At 39.0% G+C, this 21,942-nt stretch overlaps 1 protein-coding gene across 2 annotated transcripts in view; it reads left to right on the forward strand.

The window, feature by feature from the left end:
• The first annotated feature begins 247 nt into the window (after window positions 1-247).
• The window catches only part of LOC134214066 (myb-like protein I), a 48,078-nt gene continuing 26,383 nt past the window's right edge, over window positions 248-21,942 (forward strand). Inside the window, exons 1-3 of one of the 2 annotated variants that reach the window (XM_062693509.1) lie at window positions 265-939; window positions 1,054-1,484; window positions 14,522-14,759. In XM_062693509.1, coding sequence (XP_062549493.1) covers window positions 823-939; window positions 1,054-1,484; window positions 14,522-14,759 — 786 coding nt within the window. In that variant the 5' untranslated portion in view covers window positions 265-822. Of the gene's footprint in view, window positions 1,485-14,521; window positions 14,760-21,942 lie in introns of both variants that reach the window. The other variant, XM_062693508.1, reaches the window with a different exon arrangement.

Raw genomic sequence — 21,942 nt, forward strand, 5'->3', positions numbered from 1 at the left:
ATGCCAACCCATGATGCTATAGCATCGTAGTCAGTTAGGAACCGTGCATGGCTGTTACTTGCCATCACGGGGCAACAACAAAACGGAACCACCGGCACGTGGCTCGAAACAACACCCCGCAACGGTCTGCGCCGTAATCTTGCAGAAGAACTGGGACACCACCCTCATCGCCCCCCTAAGGTTGTATGTAAAAGGGCATTGATCCAAGTTCAATCGGTGCTCGGTAGTGAACACGTGTAGACCATCAGGCTCACCTCGCCTCCGTCGTCGCATGGGAGGTTGTTAGAAAAGCTTTGGAGAAATTCAGCCATTCAACAGCAGTGCAGTAGTGGTGGCAAGGCCGTGCGTCTTCGTTGTCTATCATTTCTTTTTTCAATAATAAATATAATTTACGATCAGGTGCGAGTCAGTGGGGGAAGGGATATCAACAGTAGCAGAGTTCGTTACAATCGAAATACATATAGTGCGAGCGAATCACTGAGCATAAAATCCACTGTTTTGGTTAGATCTATCTATCGTCAATAACTAGCCATTCTGCTGTCGTTCATCGGAATGTAATTGTAGCTAGTGGTAGTGCCGCAGTTGTTCAGCATAGAAGGAAGATATCTGCCCTCAGAACTGGTGGCAGTAAATTTTACATCGCGACCTGCCGTAGGGCGACTGTGTGGTTCGTGTCGTGTGGAAGCTATCTAACTCGCGAAAGGATTCTCGTACATAAACACACCGCCAGGGCGTATTTCTTCCACCAACCAACGTCGCTTTCTCCGTTTCATCAAAGCCTGTCAAATTTCGGTTACATTCGACGGGGAATAAAACAAGAATATGTCTACGAGCCGTTACTTAAACTGGTCGCGACCGTCACCCGGTAGGCATCATCCGCTCCGAAAGCAGGTTTCCTGCTTCGAGTCTTTCTCCTACGGCGGTGGGAGAAGTCTGTCGGTAAATAATCTCGCCACCTCAGAGTCTACGGACAAGAGCGTCGATTTTGCCACTTTCGTAACGGCTGCCATTATTCACAAAAATCGTTTTCAAAATTTCCACACTTACCATCAGGCACACAGTCGCGGACCCGTGATCATATCGGCTGTATCGGGTGGCACCGACGGAAGTGGCACATCAACGACACTCGGTTCCGACGGACCTCCGAGGGCAACACCGCGTCGGCGGCCTGCCAGTGCTCACACATCATCTTCGTTGTCAACATCTCGATCGAGGGCATCCGTCCTATCCGGGCCTTCGACGATGGCAAGGAAAGTCAGTGCCCACGAGGGTCGAAAGGTGCTGACCAAGCAGCTTTCGCTGGACCATCCAAACGTGGCCAGTGGACCACCTGCGGGCCATGCATGGGCTACGCCCGCCAGTCGGACGGCATCTGTCTGTGGATCCGGTCCGGTTGCAGTGGAGGATCAATACCACGGGCCAGCGAAGACATGTGCGAGTTCCGGCATCAAGAAACGACCGACTGGATTAAGCGTGAAAAATGAGTGCGTATATTTGTTGTTATAATAATGTGAGATTTGTGTTACGTTGGGATATTGATATAGGGTGACTAAGATGGACCACACATAAATGTATGAAAAAAATCTAAATTATTATATCAAGACAGATACTTCTGAAATCATAGATTTCGGCTCCTAGAAGCTTTGAACATTTGAGCAAGATCAGTCGAAGCTAAATGGGTGTTCAACGAGCTTCTTTCTCTTTTTTTAACTCTCTATGGCGTTGCAAGTGTTTAATTGTTATAACACCATTGGTGTTCCGCTGTTCACTTAGAGGCATTTACAATTTAACTTATAATTAGGATTTTCGGCTTTCAGTCACATGAAAGTGTTGATAATTTTAAATCATTGCCAACGTTTCGATCCGGAAGTTCGGATCGTTATCCAGATCGAAACGTTGGCAATGATTGACTGAAAGCCGAAAATTCTGATTATAAGCAACAAATCCAGTTGAGAATACAATTTACAATTTTTCATTATTATAAAAAGGCCAGAAAAACCAGAAAGTGATGTCATGAAGAAAAAAATCGAAATCTACCCAATGTTAAGGTGGTTATACAATAAAGCCACAAATTCGCCATCAGGGGTGAAAAAATAAGAAAATCATTTGCGTAGTTATGCTAAACAATCGACTTAAACTGTGTCTTATGCATAGAAAGAAATATTTAGTGACTAATCCGAAAACGAGAATAGTGACAAAATCCATAAAAAGTGATTCGCTAAGAGACTTGATATTTATGCAATGAGTTGCAAACAGATGTATGAATAATTGAATAAGTGTCCCAAGCAACCAAAAGTTCGGATAACAGTACATTTCTGGCTTAATCAGCTCCAAGAGGATCCTGAATAGAATTCTATTCAGCTCACTTTTTAAGTAGTTAACTGAACTATCAAATGCAGTTAACTGGTGGAATTAAATGGACAATACTTAATTCGTCTTAGACGGTTTAATACATTCCACTAAAAGAGCTTAATATATTTTTCTGAACTATCAAGTTCACATTAAGTTATTTTCAAGCTTCTAAAGTGGCTATCAAAGTTCACAAAAAGTTCGGTGAGAGTTCTGTATAGCATGCTATTCAGCTAGACAATGAACTTAAAGTGTACTTTATAAAATAAAATAAAAACCACAAGGTGATGTACTGAAAGAAGTATTTTAATTTTTTTTTTCAATGATTGTTCGCTAGAATGTAGATGCTGTTCTTATTTAGGATGCGAAACTCCACGTGACGATGCACCTACCACAAGTATTGAACTTCAGTCCTCCTCTTATAATCTGGGGTGCGTACCACTGCTCCATACGATCGACATGTAAAGTGGCAAAATTTTACTTCATGAGTTGATTTCGTATATGACACTTGTCTCAAAGTTCACCATAAATTCAATAAGAATAAAATGTGAATTAGAAAGTTCGTATAATGCCAAGGTGGCACTAAATGTGAACTTTATGTCATAAAAAGTTCATACCGAACTGATTCTGAATTTGAAAGTTCACAAAAAGTTCGTATGGAGCTTGATTTTGAACTTTAAAGTTTATAAAAAGATCATGTGGACCTGATAGGCGGCTTTGAACAGTTTGATTTTGTTTTGTTTTTGTAGCAGTGTGCCTATGTTCAAGTTCCTATAAGGTATTATTCAGAATTTTTTTTGTACTTGTGAAGTAAAAAAAAATATTTTGTGCACTTTTGTGCTGACAAAAAAGTTCGGTTTGTGCTATCGTAGAACTTGATATTAGAAGTTCGGAACAAGTTCCAAAGTAGCGTGGTGTGAATTTTATAGTTCGGAATAATAGTGATTTTCAAGCTGATTAGAAGTACGGTTAGTACTTGAACCGAACTTCTTGTTAGAAGTTCGGAACAATAATTTAAGTAGCGTAACGTGAACTTTAAAGTTCAGATTAAGAGGAATAAGCAACTTTTTTGAACTTTCAAGTTCATTAATAGTATGAATTGAGAGTTAAGTTCGGGTTATGAACAATGGAGCTATATTCGAACTAAATGTGAACTTCATAGTTCAATCCTCAAGTCTAATCCGAACTTTTGGTTACTTGGGGTGTGTAAAATGTGTGTGTGTGAAATACTACGCAAAAATATTTGAATATTATAAAGACTTGAATTAAGGATCGGAAAAACAAAATAGATTTAAAAAAGTATAAAATTTGAGGCTTTTAACTTCCTTTTAACTTCCTTCGGAAGTGTCTATAATTTCGCTTTGTATGCGTTACGCAGGCGTGTTACGTATTAAGCTATCAATAAATCTCTTGAATTATGAAATAAAATCTATGGTATTTGGAACAAATTCACTTTAATATTGAAAATATAATTATAACAAACGATATGATATGGAAATATGCTTATTTTTCTGATTTGTTTCAAAGAAACAATTGATTTTAATTGAGGAACATATTGAAGCATGTACCAAACAATCTTCTAAGAAAAGCAAAAACCAACTTAATTCACCGAGTGGTGATACGCCAAGACACCAACCTTATATGGCGCTTATATAGTTCGATTCCATTTTATTAATAACTTTTAAACGCAACGGTCGATCGTTATTAAATTCAATAGTGATCAACAAGGCTTTGTCCCCTGTCGAATGCAACTTGTTGCGAGAAAATCGGTTAAGAATTACTATATGAAAAAATGGCTAATGTTTTTCGGTTTTCGTGTGCACACACATACATACAGACATTTCTCGCTTAACTTTTCAAAAGGACCTAAGTAACATTTTTTTCAAGAATTAATTTGAATAGCGCAATCGACAGAACAACATGAAAGCTTTTGATTGCGCTACTCAAATTAATTCATGAAAAAAATGTTACTTAGGTCCTTTTGAAAAGTTAAGCGAGATTTGTTCAGCTCGATGAACTGAGTCGATTGGTATATAACATCATGGGTCTCCGAGACTTCTATAAAAAGTTCGATTTTGGAGTGAAATGATAGCCTTTCGGTACAACTTTGTTGTATACAAGAAAGGCGAAACGTAAAAATTCAAAGGGATTTCAAAAATTTCTTCAGTGGATGATAGATAGCATATGTGAGCATGTTTTGAGACACTAATAGACCACTTATATGCATGTTTGTGTGCGTATGTGTGCAAATTCTGAAATTTACTAACATATAAATCTCTACTCATTTTAAGGTATTAAACAAGATTAGTATTACAAAATTAGGCATCCATAAGGCGAAATATATGTTATTATTGAACGCTATTGAGTTTCGTTCAGATCAATGGCTGATTTAGTTAGTTCTTGATTAATTAATATCGAGGTCTCTGGAAATTTCAAGTATATGCATATGTTACCAGCGTTACGATATTTACTAATCATGTTACAATAGCTATTTAATCCGACGAGCGCCTGATAGATAGGCAGCATGACGTACAGTGCGTATTCATTCATTTTGTTGTTACTCCACCCATGAAATCCGCCTTTTGGTAGGCAATTAATTTGTCACTTTATACGTTCAATCGCCGTGGGATGTTGAGTACTTTTATCTCGTTTTAAATACTGGAGTCTGACAATATTTCCTTACGACTAAGGAAGGGTCAAAATCTCACTGTAGGTGGATTAATCTGGGTTTTTATTCAAGATTAATTGGTACTTGGGATTAGTACCTATTCACCATTTCGGCTGGGATACGACATGACGTAGTTGGTAGGAATTGTGTGATAGTTTATTAATTCTGACTAGCACATAATAAAAATGGATGCTTGCCACATTCCATTAATGTGCTAGTTAGATGGTAAGTAAGTAACTTTTTCCACATTGATTCTGCAAATGTCTGTCTGCAAATTTAATGAAAGATGACATCATGAAGCGAGCAGGTCTCGATGGTTAAAAGCCGGAGCGAGCAGGCCTCCGAGGTTGAAAAAACAATAGATGCTGGGGCGACTAGGTCTACAAAATAAAGTTGTTGAAACGAGCTGGTCCTGAAGTAGAAAAAAAAAACTTTCCGGAAAGTAGGAAAATGTTGTGATTGGATTTGAACTTAACTTTAAACTTTAAAACTTTTTTTTGTTTAATGACTCACAGATTATTTATAATGATTGAATTTTTAAATTTGCATTAGACATTGAATATATGATGACTATGAATTTTATCAAAGAAGTTTGATATTGGATTTAAACAATGAAATCGGAAAATAACATTGACGTTTGAATTTTGAATAACTGGATTCGAATATTGGTTTGAATATTTGGTTTGAAATTTGGTTTAAATGCTGAAGATGAATTAGAGATTTAATTGGGAAACCTGATTGTTGAATTCGAAAAAAAAGAAAGAAAAAAAAGTTTCCGAGGCGTGCAAGACTATGAGAAAAAATGGACCGTGCAAACATTTAAAAGTAAAATTCATGGTAGAAAAAAAGAGCATTATTTGTGCTTAGATTGGGTGTGCATATTGGGATATTGGAAAAATGGAATCTGTAGAATCGATTTTAAGATTGGATTGAGAAATGAATTTTGAAAATTAGTAGTCTGGGTTGAACAAGATTATATGAAAGATAAAATTTCGAATTTTATTTAACTGTGTGGTTCATTAATTTCATCAAAAAACTATATGGATTATGGTGGTTTGCACTGGAGTTAGGAATTGTACATTAAATTTGGATCTTGAAGATGAAGAGGAATTGGAGGGCTTGAGAAGGTTTGAATATTGGAATTGAAGAATATATTCTGAGCATGAATTTAGATCTTCGACAAGCAGATTGGTCGGATTTTGAGATTCGATAACATATCTAATTGCAAATTAAAAAGTCAGTGTCAGTGAAGGATATAAAAAAGGGTATAAAAAAATTAAAATAGGAACTCAGAACTCAACATACACAATTTAATTATAGTTTGTTGAATTCGAGACAGGATTTGATTTGTGGATTTCAAAATTCTATTTAAAGATCACCTTTCATAGATTTGAATTTGAATACACAATATAAAGCAAGGATTTGAAGATGTAATGAAGTTTTATTTTGAAGATGGAATTTGTACTTGCTGATATTGGATTTGTAATGAAATTAAATCCAAATTTTAATTATTCATTTAAGTGGATTTTAGCGAGCGTCTAGAAATCTAAGTCGATATTTTTTTCCGGTTTCGATTTGAAACGTACTTGAGTTGTATTCAGTTCAGATAATGATTGCATTTTAACCAGTTTGAATTAACAGTGAATTTATATTAAATTAAATCCATTGCTTCACATTTAAGTTTTATACTTTTCTATTTGAAATTTTATTCTGTTTATAAAATTTGCATTAAATAAGCATCATTCTACTATCTTTGGAGTCAATGTTGATGATAAAAAAAATGTAACAAAATTAATTTCGTCAATTGGTTTTCTTTTCAATAATATCAAGCGAAAAATTATTCTCTTCAAAAGAAAAAGGAGTACAGAAGGAGGAAGATGTAGTATTCATAGTTTATGTTATATTGGTTAAACAAAAATTGTAATGTATTAATTTGAGGTGATTGTACAGTTTAGATACAAACTCATTTAATATAAATGATATGTTTTGTAAGCCCCAATGTTTCCTAAAATATCGACTTGAGTATGAGTGACATCGTAGCATGTGACGTTGATTGCTCGTTCGACAGAAGTTTTACCTTCAGTTTGTTGACTATTTTAGAGACGGAATGTCGCACCGCTATTCAACGGCGGATTCGTCCAATCATTTCGGCTGGGATACGACAGGCGTAACATCCAAAATTTGTTCTTTCCAAATTCTTTGTTCATCTTTTTACTATGTATGTAGACGAAGAACCAGAAAAAATTAAATTTGGCTGTTACGCCGTATTTAAATGTTGGTCCAGATATGAAAAAGTATGATTTTTAGTATGTGGTTCTATTAAAAAGTTCCTTTCTATCACATTTTCTCATTTATTACACTATGGCAGAGGTTATCAACCTGGGGGGTACCTTCAGTGACCCAAGGGGGTACCTTGGACAAAAATGCGTTATGGCGGACAATTTAAAAAAGTTATTGATAAAGTAAGAATTTATTTTGAAACTTTATTCGGTTATTATACAAAATGTGCATGACGTTCGGTTAATCAAAGGCTAATGAATCCTTCCCATCACAACAAGCAACACGCCCAACAAACATTGGAGGTGGGTAAAGCGCTTATATGATCAAGAATAGACTTCTTCAGCTATAAAACTAGCTTATTTGGCTAAAATTGTTTGTTGGGCGGTGTATGAGGTAGAATTCATTCATAAATGCTTTTTGGTGATTTTCCAGAACTAGTGAATGTGAGCAGAGAATCAATCAAAGAAGTTTTGAACTAGTTTTCTCTTTTTAATTAGCATTTTTGAATATTTGAAATGGTATATTAGAGTCAAGTGTCTATGACTAACAAGAAAAACACCTTACAATTGAAGAAGGAAAGAATTTGTTTCTTGTTAAATTGAACACTGACGAAGTTTAACTGGGGCACGTGGTGACCCACCAAATTGATTTTTTTTTCAAATTTGAACATATACCACAAGATTTCTCTGAGAAAAGATGTTTTTTCACCAACTTAATAAATTTTTGAAGAAATTCCTGCAAAAATTGACGGAGGAATTCTTGGAAGTAGTTAGAATAGACCTGTGCGCCGATTGAAATTTTATCGGCGGCGACGTGATAGATCATTTTAGTCAGCGGCGGCGTGGGTCAATTTCAAGAGTCAAAAATTTTAGGAAGTTCCTCGGAAGTTCATCCACGAGTTCGTTGGTAAGTTCTTCAAGAAATTCCTCCGGAAGTTCCTCCAGCAATTCCTGCGCAAGTTGTTCCAGGATCTTCCCCGGAAGTTGCTTCAGGAATTTTTCCGAAAGTTTTCCATGGAATTCTGCCCGAAGTTTTTCCAGAAATTCTTCTGGAATTGTTATAGGAGTTTTTCCGAAAGTTCTTCCAGAAATTCCTCCAAATTTCCGCGAGGAATTCTTCCGCTTCTCCAAGAATTCCTTTCGACGTTCCTCCAGGAATGTCTTGTGTACTTCCTGCAAGAATTCCTCCAGTCCTCCAGATACTTCTCTTGAAGTTCTCCAAGGAATTTGTCCAGTCCGTGAAATCCTCTAGAAATTCCTCCGGAAGCTCCTCCATAAATTCGTCCGGAAATTTCTCCATCATTTCCTTCAGAAGATGCTCCAGGAATTTCGCCGGAAGTTCTCCCAAAAAGTTTTTCCGAAGGTTCCACCAGAAATTAGTTGGAATGATTCTTCAGGAATTCTTCAAAAAGGTCCTTGAAGAATTCTTCCCGGAATATTTTTATTTTTATTTTTATATTTATATTTTTTTCAGGAATTCTTTTCTAAGCTCCTCATGGAGTGCGTCCGGGCTCCCTCAGAATTTTTTATCGGAGATTCCCGCAGGAATTCTTTCGGAAGTTGCGAAGCATTTCCTCCAACTTTCCTTTGGAAATTTCTCTGGGGTCCAGAAATTCCATGGGAGCTTTTACGAAACTTTCCCGTAAATTCCTCTTGAAACCTACCTGAGTATTATTTAAATTTTTATGAATGTTTCCCTGGAATTTTCTCAAAGAATTTCTCCTGAAATTCTACCCGAAGTTCCTCCGGAAATTTCTCCAAGAACTCCTCATAAATTACTTCGAGAACTCTTCAGAAATTCTTCTTTCGAATCTCACATAAAATTTCTGAATTAACTCAACCCTAACTCCGGAATTTCTTCCAGAAATATTTTCAGGAGCTATTCTAGGAATACTTATGGAAATTCAATTGCGAATTCCTTCAGAAAATTCTAATAATCCATATATTATATCTGAAATTAACCCTGCAATCCCTCCAGGTATTTCCCAAATCATTCCTCCAAGAAGCCCATAGGAAAATTGTTATCAAATTCTTCATTCATGAGATGAAGTGCTATGAGATGAAGTGCCGAACCGTTCCCCTACTTCTGAAATTTGTTTAGAAATTCTTTAGGAAATCCCTTCAGGTTCTCCTTGGAAAATATCATCAAAATTTCTTCCAGCTTTTTTTTCATCAATCAATCCGACATGAACTGCTTTTGGAATACCCACTGGATTTTTTTTTAGAATTCGTTCTGAAAATTTAGAAAATTTCTCCATCTATTCCTTCACTGCAAAAATTCCACTCATTTTTATTGGCAAAAATCCACTAATTTAACTTATGATAAGAAAATTATTTTGAGCTTTTTAGTGGAATGTCTTTACTTGTCATAAGACGAGTTTATACAATCCCATTGAATTCCACCACTTAATTGTATCTTGACAGATACTTATTTCGACTTCAACAGTAAGGCCGTCTTCAGTGTCTCGTACTTTACTCGACTTTCGAGTCGAGTCAAGTACGAGACACTGAAGACGGCCTTACTGTTGAGGTCGAAATACGTATCTGTCAAGATACAATTAAGTGGTGGAATTCAATGGGATTGTATAAACTCGTCTTATGACAAGTAATCTATAATGTTTATTACCCATACCCACTCTCCACGTGAAGTACAAATAGAATCTACCTATAATCAAATAAAATGTATGTGTGGTCTCTAATATGCAGTTATTGAATTTATGTGTGGATACTAATTATATATATATATATATATTTGGGTTGCAAATTTGTATGTGTGCAAAAAAAATATATGTGCGACAAATATATTCAATATGAAGAATTTCCTCAGTCTTTATAAAATCCCCCGAAAATTCTTTCAAAGTTTCTTCCCCAGATATTCTCCAGATTGCCTTTAATTTCCATTCGGATGTTTCCCGGATTTTCCTTCAGGAATTCTATTGGATATTCCTTCAGCAATTCAGGAATTCAAATATATTTTAAAAATCCCTTCGGAAAGTCATTAAGAATTCCCTGAAATAATTTTCGATTGAATTCCCGTAATAATTCTAAAGTAATTCCTAAATGAATTTCTGAAGCAAATTTGATGTGATGCTCTCGACTGTTGTGCTCAATTTTGTTTGACTATTTTCGACTCTTTCAGTCTTATAAAGCTGCTAAAACGTTGTTGCGTCTATTTTCCGACGTTTCGGTGTATATTTCACCTTCTTCAGGGATTTCTATGATTTTCATGATTTTTTTTACATTAGTTGATTACACATATTTCTAAGTTAATGTTAGGCTTTGTGTTACAAGCATGAGCGGACACGAAACACACTACAATACACTAGATCGTCTCACTGCAGCGAACATACACATTACAGATCCACAAATAACACTTCCTCCTTCAGGATTTTTTCTGAAAGGATTTACTGGAGGAAATTTCCGAAAGAAAAGAATTTCCGAGGGAATGGATTTTTTGGAGGATTTCCAGAAATTATTTCTGAAGGATTTTTTTGAAGAATATCTAAAGAAAGTAGGAATTCCTGAAGAAATTTCGGAAGGCGTTTCCAAAGGTTTCCTTCGGAGTATTTTGTAAAGAAATTTTCGAAAGAATTCCTTAAGTAGTTTTAAAATGAATTCCTGATAGAATGCCTGAAATAATTTCCAAATGAATTTCCGAATGAATTTCTGGATGTATTTCCTAAAGAATTCCTTAAGCATGGATTTCTGAGATACCATGATGATTTGATGACTTTTTCAAGATACATATTTCAGGAGAAATTTGTGAAGATACTCCTGAAGAATTCCTGGAATTCTGAATAGAACACCAGAAGATGTTCTAAGAGACACCAAAGAATTCTCAGAGGCTTTTCCAGTTAATTAATTATCCAGACGATACAAGAACTGCCTAAAGTGAGCCAAGAAAGAATATAAGCATTCAATGTTATTAACTCTTTTTTTTTATTTATTTACTATTTACCCTTCAAATTTATTTACACCTTATTTCAAAAATTAGTCAAAGCTAGACAAAATTTGCAAAACGACTTATCTGCTTTCGTAAACAAAGATTCAAACGCAGATTTGACGAATCTGATAGCTCTCACACGCAAACCAACACCATCAATAGGTTAGGTCAGCGGTTCTCAACCTTTTTCTTGAGAGGTACCCCTTCGAACTTTTGCATTAATTGAGGTACCCCCTATTTTTTTTGCTATAAATGAAAATAAACGTAGATTAGATTAGGACTTTTTTTTGTCTATTGAAGACTTCCGAGCATCTTGAAGAGGGGCTTTCAAGCCTATCATAAGGGACCTTCTGAGCCTTTTGAAGAAAGACTTCCGAGCACCCTGAAAAGAAGTTTCCGAACCTCTTGAAGACCGTTTTCGAGCCACTAAAAAGGAAGCTTCTGAGCTTTTTGATAGTGGTCTTCCAAGCTTCTTGAACAAAGAATTCCGAGTCTCCAAGGGAAGCTTAAAAAAGGCTTCCGTACCTCTTGAAGAGAGGCTTCCAAGCCTGTTGCAGGGAGGCATCCGGGCCTCTTGGAAGGCGGCTTTCGAGCCCTTGAAAGCGAACTTCAGAGGCTCTTCATAGGAGGCTACCGATCGTCTTGAAGAAAGGCTTGAGAGCCTCTTAAAAGGGGCGAAAGTACGCTTCTATGCCTCTTGGAAGAAGAATTTCGTGCCTTTTGAAAGAAAGCTTATGAGCCACTTGAAAGGAGGCTTTCGTGCCTCTTGGAAGGCGGTTTTCGAGTCTCTTGAATAAAGGCATCCGAGCATATTGAAGGGAGGCTTTCGAGCATATTGAAGGAAGCCTTCACAGCCTCTTGAAGGGTGGCTTCAAAACCCTTTGAAAGCGGCTTACGAGCCACTTAAAGGAAACCTCCTGAGCGTTTTGAAAGTACGCTTCGAAGCCTCTCGGTGTAAGAATCTCGTGCCTTTTGAAGGGAAGCTTCCGGGCCTCTTGAAAGGAGGCTTACGAGCCTTTTAAAAGGAAGCTTACGAGCCTCTCGAATCGATTCTTCTGGAAGGCAGGCTTCCAATCTTTTGCAAGGCGGCTTGAGCCACTTCAAAAGAGGCTTCTGAGCTTCTTAAAAGAGGCTTAAGAACCTCTTGAAAGGATGCTTCCAAGCCTCTTGAAACGAGACTTAAGAGCCTCTTGGAGGTAGTTCGGTTGTGGCCTTTCACAAATTACGTAACGCTGAAGGGGGAGGGAAGGCTCAAGCCGAGCGTTACGATCCATACAAAAAAATAAACCTTCCAAACAAAAAGTGTAACGAGGGAGAGGGTGGGGGTCCAAAATCACAAAATTTAGCATTACGTAATTTTAGAAAGAACCCTTGGAAGGAGGCTTCCAAGCCTCTTGAAGTATTTTGAAGGGAGGCTTCCGAGCATCTTGAATGGAGGTTTCAGAGCCTCTTGAAAGGCAGCTTTCGAACCGCTTAAAAGGAGGCCCCTGATCATCTGAAAGCTACGCTTCCAAGCTTGAAAAAAGAATTCCGAGCTTCTTGAAAGCAGCTTTCCGAGACTCTTGATGGAAGGCTTCCGAGCATCTTGAAGAGAGGTTTTTGAGCCTTGAATAGATGCATCTGAGGCTCTTGAAAATAGGCTTTCAAGTTTATTGAAAGAAGAATAACAAGCCTCTCGATATTAGGCTGCCGAGCATCTTAAAAGCAGGATTCCGTTCCCCTTGAATAGAGGCTTTCGAGCCTCTTGAAAGGATGCTTCCGATACCCTTGAAAGAAGGTACGAGTCTCTTGAAAGAAAGCTTCGAGCTGCTTGAATGGAAGCTTCGAGAAGTGTAGAAGGATGCTTTCAATTCTCCCGCAAGATAGTTTGTTTCTGATAAGATAGATTGCATTGAAGTTTTTTTAAATTTGCTCATTCAACGTTTTGTCCTGTTGATGTTTTATCGCACAGATTTGATTTACTAATCGCCTTGCATAGTATGTTCAAAACATAGTTTTGAAATAAAAAACTACACAATTATCAAATTTTATCAATAAGTTTTGATTGGAATTGTAATACAGCCGCCATTACGCATTATTGTCCGAGGTACCCCTGGGGCCAACGAAGGTACCCCAGGGGTACATGTACCCCAGGTTGAGAACCGCTGGGTTAGGTGAAGGTTTCCGTTCCGCTACCTGCTGATGGTGTTGGTTTGGGTGGAAGAGCTATCAGATTCGTCAAATCATCGTTTGAATCTTTGTTTACAAAAGCAGATAAGTCGTTTTGAAAAGAAAAGCTGCTTCGAAATATTATGTATTTATTATTCAATGTATTTTTTGTATACCTTGAAATTTACCGAATACCCTGGAAAAATCAGGGAATTTTGAAAATGATTCGACAAATGTAGATACCGAAACACCTCTAAAAGACTGTCATCCACCTAACCGCCGGGGGCAGTACTCTGTGACTATCTCCTACATTATTTCCTTTGTTTTGGTTTTTCCGAAAAACTCTACAGCCCCTTATCAACGACGTGGAACATACATAATACAAACGCTAACACGGTCCATCTTTTTCTTCCATCTTTTTATTGTTTCTCCTGGTTTACTGGTCACTCTAGAAACAGCTTTTCAGAGACTAAGTACTTTAATATGCTATCACAGAGAAACAGACGTCTCACTCAACACATGTTCCATCGTTTACCTTTTCAAGGTAGATTCATTTTTTTGTAGGTGGTCGATCGGCCACCGATGGCGCTTTCATCGGATTTGCTTGTGTTTGACGTTTGCACATTACCGCCATCTGGTTGCCGTTTGGCCACACGCAGTGTATTTAGCACTGGGCGATAATGCATCCGTGACGCATCCGATTTTGATTGCATTTTGTTCTAAGTGAGACGTCTGTTTCTCTGTGATGCTATTCTCATTCTTACTAGTCCTACAGTTCATCACAAACAGCAAGGAAATGCAGAGACTGACAAACTAGGTCCCTATGTATGACAATACTGGTTTCTGTTTTCAAACGACCTTAACTCTTCTTCTTCTTCTTATTGGCATTACATCCCCCAGCAGTGTTCATTAAGCACTTCAAAGTCGTTAACTGCGAAGTCGAGAAGTCGAGACAATTTACAAACCGAAAATTGCCTACATCGAACCCAGTGACATTCAGCATGGTTTTGCTTTGTGGCCGCGCATCTTACCGCACGGCTAAGAAAGGCCCCTCACCTTAACACAATCTCATCAATTTACAATGAGTGAATTTCTAATTTATAAATGGCTCAAACCCTTTTCTCTCTTACTCAGCGCTGAACCGATCGAAAGTATCAAAAAAGCCCTAAAGCAGGGCAAGGACTCGCGCATCAACATCAAGATCTTCCTCGGCCAATCCGTTCAGCAGGATTCATCCGATACCGGCCACAGTGACACGGAAAGTTCCCCAAACCAATCGCAGCAACACCATCGAAGCCAGAATCAGCAAACCCATCAACAACAACAACAACAGCAGCAGCAAAGCAATCAGAAGGCGGAAGCGGAAAACTCGGTAAGTTTTTTTTCTTTCACTTTTGTTGTTCGTTGTGTTGGGAAAACCCACTTTCACGTCCAAATGCCGAAACAAAGTACCTAAACAGGCATATGTTCATAGCTAGTGATTCATTTAATATGTATAGGCGGTAAACTGTGAGGGAAATCACGAGTTCATGCCAGTCATGGGAGGCTCGTTTTCAACGGTTACTGTGCCTATGTGAGAATAATTATTTTGAAACGTAGAAAGTCGCCGCCTCGCATTCCGGGGCAACGGGTAAAACAAACTTTCGAGACAATAAAATTGGGGCATCACTGACGCTTCGCGTGGCAGCCAATCCTGCCATAAACCCCAACGTTAGGTTCAGTGTGCGAGGTTAGGAAATGGAAAATCCAGATGAGCAGTTTCGGAAGTTGCTAACGATCGACGGGCATGCCGAAATGAGGTAACTTTCACTGGTTCGATAGCTCGTGCCTATACGATGAAAACAGTGTCTAATAGCTGATCGAAGCAGACTGACGCCAAGTGGGTAACCGTGCGCCTCCATTTTGATTATTTCTCTTGATGGTTGTTAGGTGATGCAGCAGTCCACATTATGGACATATTAACGGTTTTGTTGAAGTCATGATTAGATTTCCATGACTGTCGAAACCACTGTTTCCGTAATATTGAAAACATGTCATTAAAAGGGATATTCACTTGTGAAACAATGTAAACAAGAAGTTTCCAATATCGCATAAAATGTTTCATTTCCACTACCACGACATAGCATGCTATGAATTGATGCAAACACCCACAGCCTCGTGCCAAAATTCCATTTTCATTCAACGAGCGTGAAAAATATTGACACCTTCCTATCTAACTATAAACAAGACATCCGTTTACTGCACGTTGCCAACGATTGGAATGTGGACCAAGGCAATATCCGAGCATCAGTTCAGCATTTAGGAGCCCCACCTTTGATGGAAAATCTTTTCGAGTGTCGATGGGCTCTGGCGAATGTTGTTTATGACTTGGTGCGCTGACAGAGCTCGTGCTTCATTCCGTCGCATGATTGCAACTATGCAACCCAAAACAATTTGCTGGCACTGCAGAGCAGCATTACACTTAATATTCATGGCTCATGACAATGTGTGGGTGGGTGTTGGGCCGCGTTATTGAATCGAAGTTTGCAAATGGCGAGCTGTTGTTCGTTTTGTATGATGGACGGTTGATTGCAGATGAGCTGAAGCTTGAGCAAGACTTTGTTATGAATGTTGAGTAGTACGGTTGCATTTTTTTTCTGAATTTGTGATCATCGGTATACGTTTATACAGTCGATACTGGAGGGACTTTGGGCTCATTGGAATAATGATATGTAGAACAAATGTTGCTCGTACTTTACCCCGAAAATATACTTATAAATAAAAGAAATACAGGGTTTGCAGAAATCGCTCTCATAAGATAACGAACAACAATAAAAGAGACTTGTCATAAGACGAGTTTGTACCTTCCCATTTAACTCCACCACTTGAGTGGTGGAATTAAATGGGAAGATACAAACTCGTCTTATGACAAGTGAAGACATTCCACTAAAAAGCTCAAAATAATTTTCTTAATAAAAGAGAGGCAAAAACAGTTTCGAATTATTACAAGCCATGAAAACAAGTTTATCAAACTTGTATACCAGTGCAAAAAAACAGAATAAGATAGGCACCTACCTACCTCTTGAACGTCAAATTGTATGGCACTCGCATGAAAGGTTCAGCTGAGCATCTAACGATTATTGAGCAAAATATAATTTCCATGAACAATTATAAATTTTCCATAAAAAATTAGGAAATTGCCAATAAAGAAATCATGGTGTGAGCGAAAAATAAATATAAAATTTCCACAAATAATGCAAAATTTCAAACTATGAAGAATTTTCCACAAAACAAAAATAAACTCAAAGCAAAAATTGCAATTATAAAAAAAGAATTTTCCATAAAAAAATCAAAATGTTCCGCGGAAAAATTACAAATTTTCCATAAATAAATCAATATTAGCAACAGTTATAAAATTTTCCACAAAATAAATATTTTTTTCCCAAAAAAAAATTCCACGGAATGATCAATAAAAAACAATAAAAAATAAAGAAAATTTTCATAAATAAAAAAAAAAACAAATAAATTGATAAATATTTCCATGAACTTTAAACGCTTTTAAAGTAATTTTTTTTAAATAAAAAAATGATCAGTTTTATTGTTTTTTTAATTTCTCTATGGAAATTTTCGTATTTTTTTAAAATTTTGTGGCTGTTTTGTTGGGTGTAGTCTTTCACGGAACGGCAGAACACTTATTGACAGCAGGAATTCTTCGACCAGGTTCAGTGCTGTAAATTTATAATCAAACTTATTACTAATTACAATATATTTTTCACATTATAGTATTCTCTGTGTTTTTCCGAGTGCGTGTTGGCTCTTGTTTCGGACAGCAGAACGATCGTGCGATTTGCCGAAATATTGTGTTCTGCATTGCGCGGCCGGTTATAAAGTTAATCAGTTCAGTGCGTGTTGGTTCTTGTTTCGGACAGCAGAACGATCGCGCGATTTGCCGAAATATTGTGTTCTGCATTGCGTGGCCATCAGTGCCTGTTTTGTCGTGTTTCTGCTCAGTAAGCAGATAGTTCGCGCGGCCGAGTGAGTAAACAATTGCATTGGTGCGTGATCGGACGTGTTTCAGGTAGGATTTAAAACATTCGTAAAATCCGAGTTTTTGGTTCTGTTTTTAATGTTCGGTGAGTAAGTGTGCGGTTGAACGTGTTTTTTATATGATGCGAAACATTTGTAAGATCCAGGCTACTTAGTCCTCCTTCGGACGGTTCGTAAGTTAATTGATGAATATATTTTAATAATTTTTCAGCATATACTGTTATTGACAAACGCTCTATATTGTCGAATAGAGCTCCCTATTATTCACATTACCCACTAACAATAATTTTCCTTCCTGAGACATCTATGAAGGTAGTATGGGTTCCCTGCATCTTCACTAGTAGATGTTGAACTAACATTCCTTCCCTTCCTTCCGTGATTGTAAGGACGTGGCCAGGTATACAACTGCTACTGTATAGGAGAAGGTACTAATCTTAAGTACCAATTTGCGACAATATACAGTAGATTGCTCAATTTAGCATTGTATAGCCACCCACGATTTGTACAATCACATATGCTATGCTATGCTATAGTTTTCTCTGTGTTTTTTTCCGAAAGACTATCTTCCCAACACTCATCACTTTTCTACCGATATCTGCTCCTTCAGTGGCCAGTTTCACCGCAATATTCTTCTCAACACTCCCGCCCGTGAAACTGGTAAACAGTCGAGTTATCCAACTTTCTAATTATCCTTGGAATAGCTTCTACTTTGAAGTCCGCATCTATTTTTCTAGTTAGTTAGTTAGTAATAGTTACAACCTTCGTTGAATTTGTTTTTTTTTTCTGTGTACGTTTTGAAACTTCTCCATCTGATCGTATGCTGAGCGGCTGTTTTTAAGATACCACAACCAGGATCGAATATCGAATATGATAAACACAAAACGAAATAATTCGTATCTTCTTTGCGTGTATTCCCATTGATTGGGGTAGACTGTTGTGCTTTATGTGTATAATGAAGGAGATAACGAATGATAACTTTTTCTTTGTGATGATCGTTACGCTCTTCATAATCAAGCGGATAATTATCCAGTATTTTGCGCTTGGCAATGGCGGCCACGTGAGTGCCTTTTTGACATTCAAAAGGTAGAAAATATTTACTTATTTCAATCACTGTAGGCTTTGATTTAATAAAATATAATAGGGCACTGCACGGAAGAATATCTTTCTCTTTTGTTCTTTATAAATTTAGACCAAGATTTTTTTATGTACAGGTTATCCGACTTGTCAATATCCCCAACTCAGCCATCTTGGATTTTTGTATGGAATTTATGCTCGTTTGTTTACGTTTTGCACTGAAAATGTATGTTCCCCCCTCGGGCTGGTTATTCCCATCTACTGACGAAGTCGGATAACCTGTATGTACATAAAAAAAATCTTGATTTAGACATTTACTGGCCTTGTTGTTTTCAAATTTCTTTGCAGCGAGAAAAAGACAAAGCAGTCCGTGCAGAGCCCTATAGGGCACTGCACGGAAACATCTCTTTCTCTTTCGTTCTTCATAAACTTTGACGTTTACTGGCCTTGTTGTTTTCTAATTTCTTTGCAGCGAGAAAGGGACAAAGCAGCCCGTGCAGTGCCCTATGGCACTCATCAGCTCTGCCTCGCATCAATAATTTTGTAGATCAAATCAAAACATTTTCTTTGTTGATTTGATTGTTTCTTTCATTGAGACTCTGTTCTCAAATATGAAATTTTGAATTCCTAGCTGAAGAACACCAGAACAAGCACTATCTATTGTAATATTGTGCTCACAGTTTCAGAGGACTCCAGTAGATCCTAAAGAGGATATTTTTAAATGGTCATTAGTTTGTTGGGTTCTAATTGGTAATGCTACCATCGTAGGTTTTAGCGAACTCGCCCTGAAGTCTCATAGCCGGAACGGGAATTCATACTTGAGATCGTGCCCCTCTATGACAACTTGTTGTCTGGCGCTTAAGTGGGGGCTGTTATTATCCTTAGTCTGCCTATTAAACCCCGTCCCGTTACAAAGTTAATAGTGAAAAGTGGAAAAACGAATATGTAACCGGTGTTCTCATGATGTAGCTTGTAGTTCCTTTACAAGCAAAAACCCCTCTCTCTGCTTATGTCCTATGTGAGTTTTTTGTCATACCTCGAGTTCGACCCTGTCTTCCTAAACGGGACTCACATGCTTATGCTGTCAGTTAGTCACTCGCCCATCAATTTATGTTTGTTTGCAGCGGTTTGGTTTAGCTAACTTGAATGCAAGAGCAATGTTAATCGCAAATGAAGGTAATCCACAGAGAGCCGTTAACAACCTATCATTTCTAGGTTATTTTTAGGTTCTTATCTCACTATTTTAACTATTCAGAGCTTCGCCTAAATTATGTCCGTCTTTTCTGTCCGAGTCTTTACAAGGAATAAGAAGTGCGCGTCGTGTTCCTAAATTAAAAGTATTATGTGTAAACATTGTTCAATTGGTGTAAATCAGCGGTTCTTTACCTTTTTCTTGATGGGTACCCCTTCAAACTTTTGCATTAATTGAGGTACCCCCTCTTGAAAGTAGGCTTCCAAGCCTCTTTGAAGGAAGGCTTCCGAGCCTCTTGAAAGGAGCTTCTGAATCTCTTGAAAGTAGGCTTCCGCAGCTCTTGATAAGAAGCTTCTTAGCCTCTTGTAAAGAGGCTTTCGAGTCTCTTGAATGGCGGCTTTTGAGTCACTTAAAATGAGGCTTCCTTTGCATCTTGAAAGGACGCTTCTGAGCCTACTGAAAGAATAATTCCGAGCTTATGGAAGGGAGGCTTCCGAGGCTGTTGAAAGGAGGCTTTCGAGTCTCTTAAAATGTACCTTCCGATTTTTTTGAAAGAAGGCTTCTGTTCCTCTTAAAATAGAGACTTCTGAGCCTCTTGAAAAGAGCTTGTGAATATCTTGAACATATGCTTCCGCACCTCTTGATAAAAGGCTTTCGAGCATCTTAAATGGTGGCTTTTGAGCTTCTTAAAAAGAGGCTTCCTTTGCTTCTTTAAATGATGCTCCTGAACCTCTTGAAAGTATGCTTTCAATCCATCAATCCTTTCAATCCAATCAAATATCAAAGCCGAGCATCTTGAAGGGAGGCAAACGAGGCTCTCGAAAGGAGGCTTCCTATTCACTTGAAAGTAGGCTTTCGAGCCTTTTAAAAGGAGCCTACTTGGCTTAAAAAAAAAGGCTTTCTGCCCTCTTAAAAGGAGGCTTCCGAGCCTCTTAAAAGCAGGCGTCCGGGTCTCTTGAAAGGACGCTGCCGAGCCTCTTGGAAGGAGGCTTCCGAGCCTCTTGGAAGGAGGCTTCCGAGCCTCTTGGAAGGAGGCTTCCGAGCCTCTTAGTTGGAAGGAGGCATCCGACCCTCTTGGAAGGAGGCTTCCGAGCCTCTTGGAAGGAGGCTTCCGAGCCTCTTGGAAGTAGGCTTCCGAGCCTCTTGGAAGGAGGCTTCCGAGCCTTTTAGTTGGAAGGAGGATTCCGAGCCTCTTAGTTGGAAGGAGACTTCCGAGCCTCTTGGAAGGAGGCTTCCGAGCCCCTTGGAAGGAGGCTTCCGAGCCTCTTGGAAGGAGGCTTCCGAGCCTCTTGGAAGGAGGCTTCCGAGCCTCTTGGAAGGAGGCTTCCGAGCCTCTTGGAAGGAGGCTTCCGAGGCTTCCGAGCCTCTTAGTTGGAAGGAGGATTCCGAGCCTCTTAGTTGGAAGGAGACTTCCGAGCCTCTTGGAAGGAGGATTCCGAGCCTCTTAGTTGGAAGGAGGATTCCGAGCCTCTTAGTTGGAAGGAGACTTCCGAGCCTCTTGGAAGGAGGCTTCCGAGCCCCTTGGAAGGAAGCTTCCGAGCCTCTTGGAAGGAGGCTTCCGAGCCTCTTGGAAGGAGGCTTCCGAGCCTCTTGGAAGGAGGCTTCCGAGCCTCTTGGAAGGAGGCTTCCGAGCCTCTTGGAAGGAGGCCTTGAGCCTCTTGGAAGGAGGCTTCCTGAGCCTCTTGGAAGGAGGCTTCTGAGGCCTCTTGGAAGGAGGCTTCTGAGCCTCTCTGGAAGGAGGCTTGAGGCCTCTTGGAAGGAGGCTTCCTGAGCCTCTTGGAAGGAGGCTTCTGAGCCTCTTGGAAGGAGGCTTGAGCCTCTTGGAAGGAGGCTTGAGGCCTCTTGGAAGGAGGCTTCCGAGCCTCTTGGAAGGAGGCTTCTGAGCCTCTTGGAAGGAGGCTTCCGAGCCTCTTGGAAGGAGGCTTCCAGGCCTCTTGGAAGGAGGCTTCCAGGCCTCTTGGAAGGAGGCTGAGCCTCTTGGAAGGAGGCTCTGAGCCTCTTGGAAGGAGGCTTCCAGGCCTCTTGGAAGGAGGCCTGAGCCTCTTGGAAGGAGGCTTGAGCCTCTTGAAGGAGGGCTGAGCCTCTTGGAAGGAGGCTCTGAGCCTCTTGGAAGGAGGCTCTGGAGGCCTCTTGGAAGGAGGCTTCTGAGGCCTCTTGAAGGAGGCTGGAGCCTCTTGGAAGGAGGCTTCTGAGGCCTCTTGGAAGGAGGCTCTGAGCCTCTTGGAAGGAGGCTTCTGAGGCCTCTTGGAAGGAGGGCCTGAGC

Source organism: Armigeres subalbatus, chromosome 2 (assembly GCF_024139115.2).
Source record: "Armigeres subalbatus isolate Guangzhou_Male chromosome 2, GZ_Asu_2, whole genome shotgun sequence".
Lineage (NCBI taxonomy): Eukaryota > Metazoa > Arthropoda > Insecta > Diptera > Culicidae > Armigeres > Armigeres subalbatus.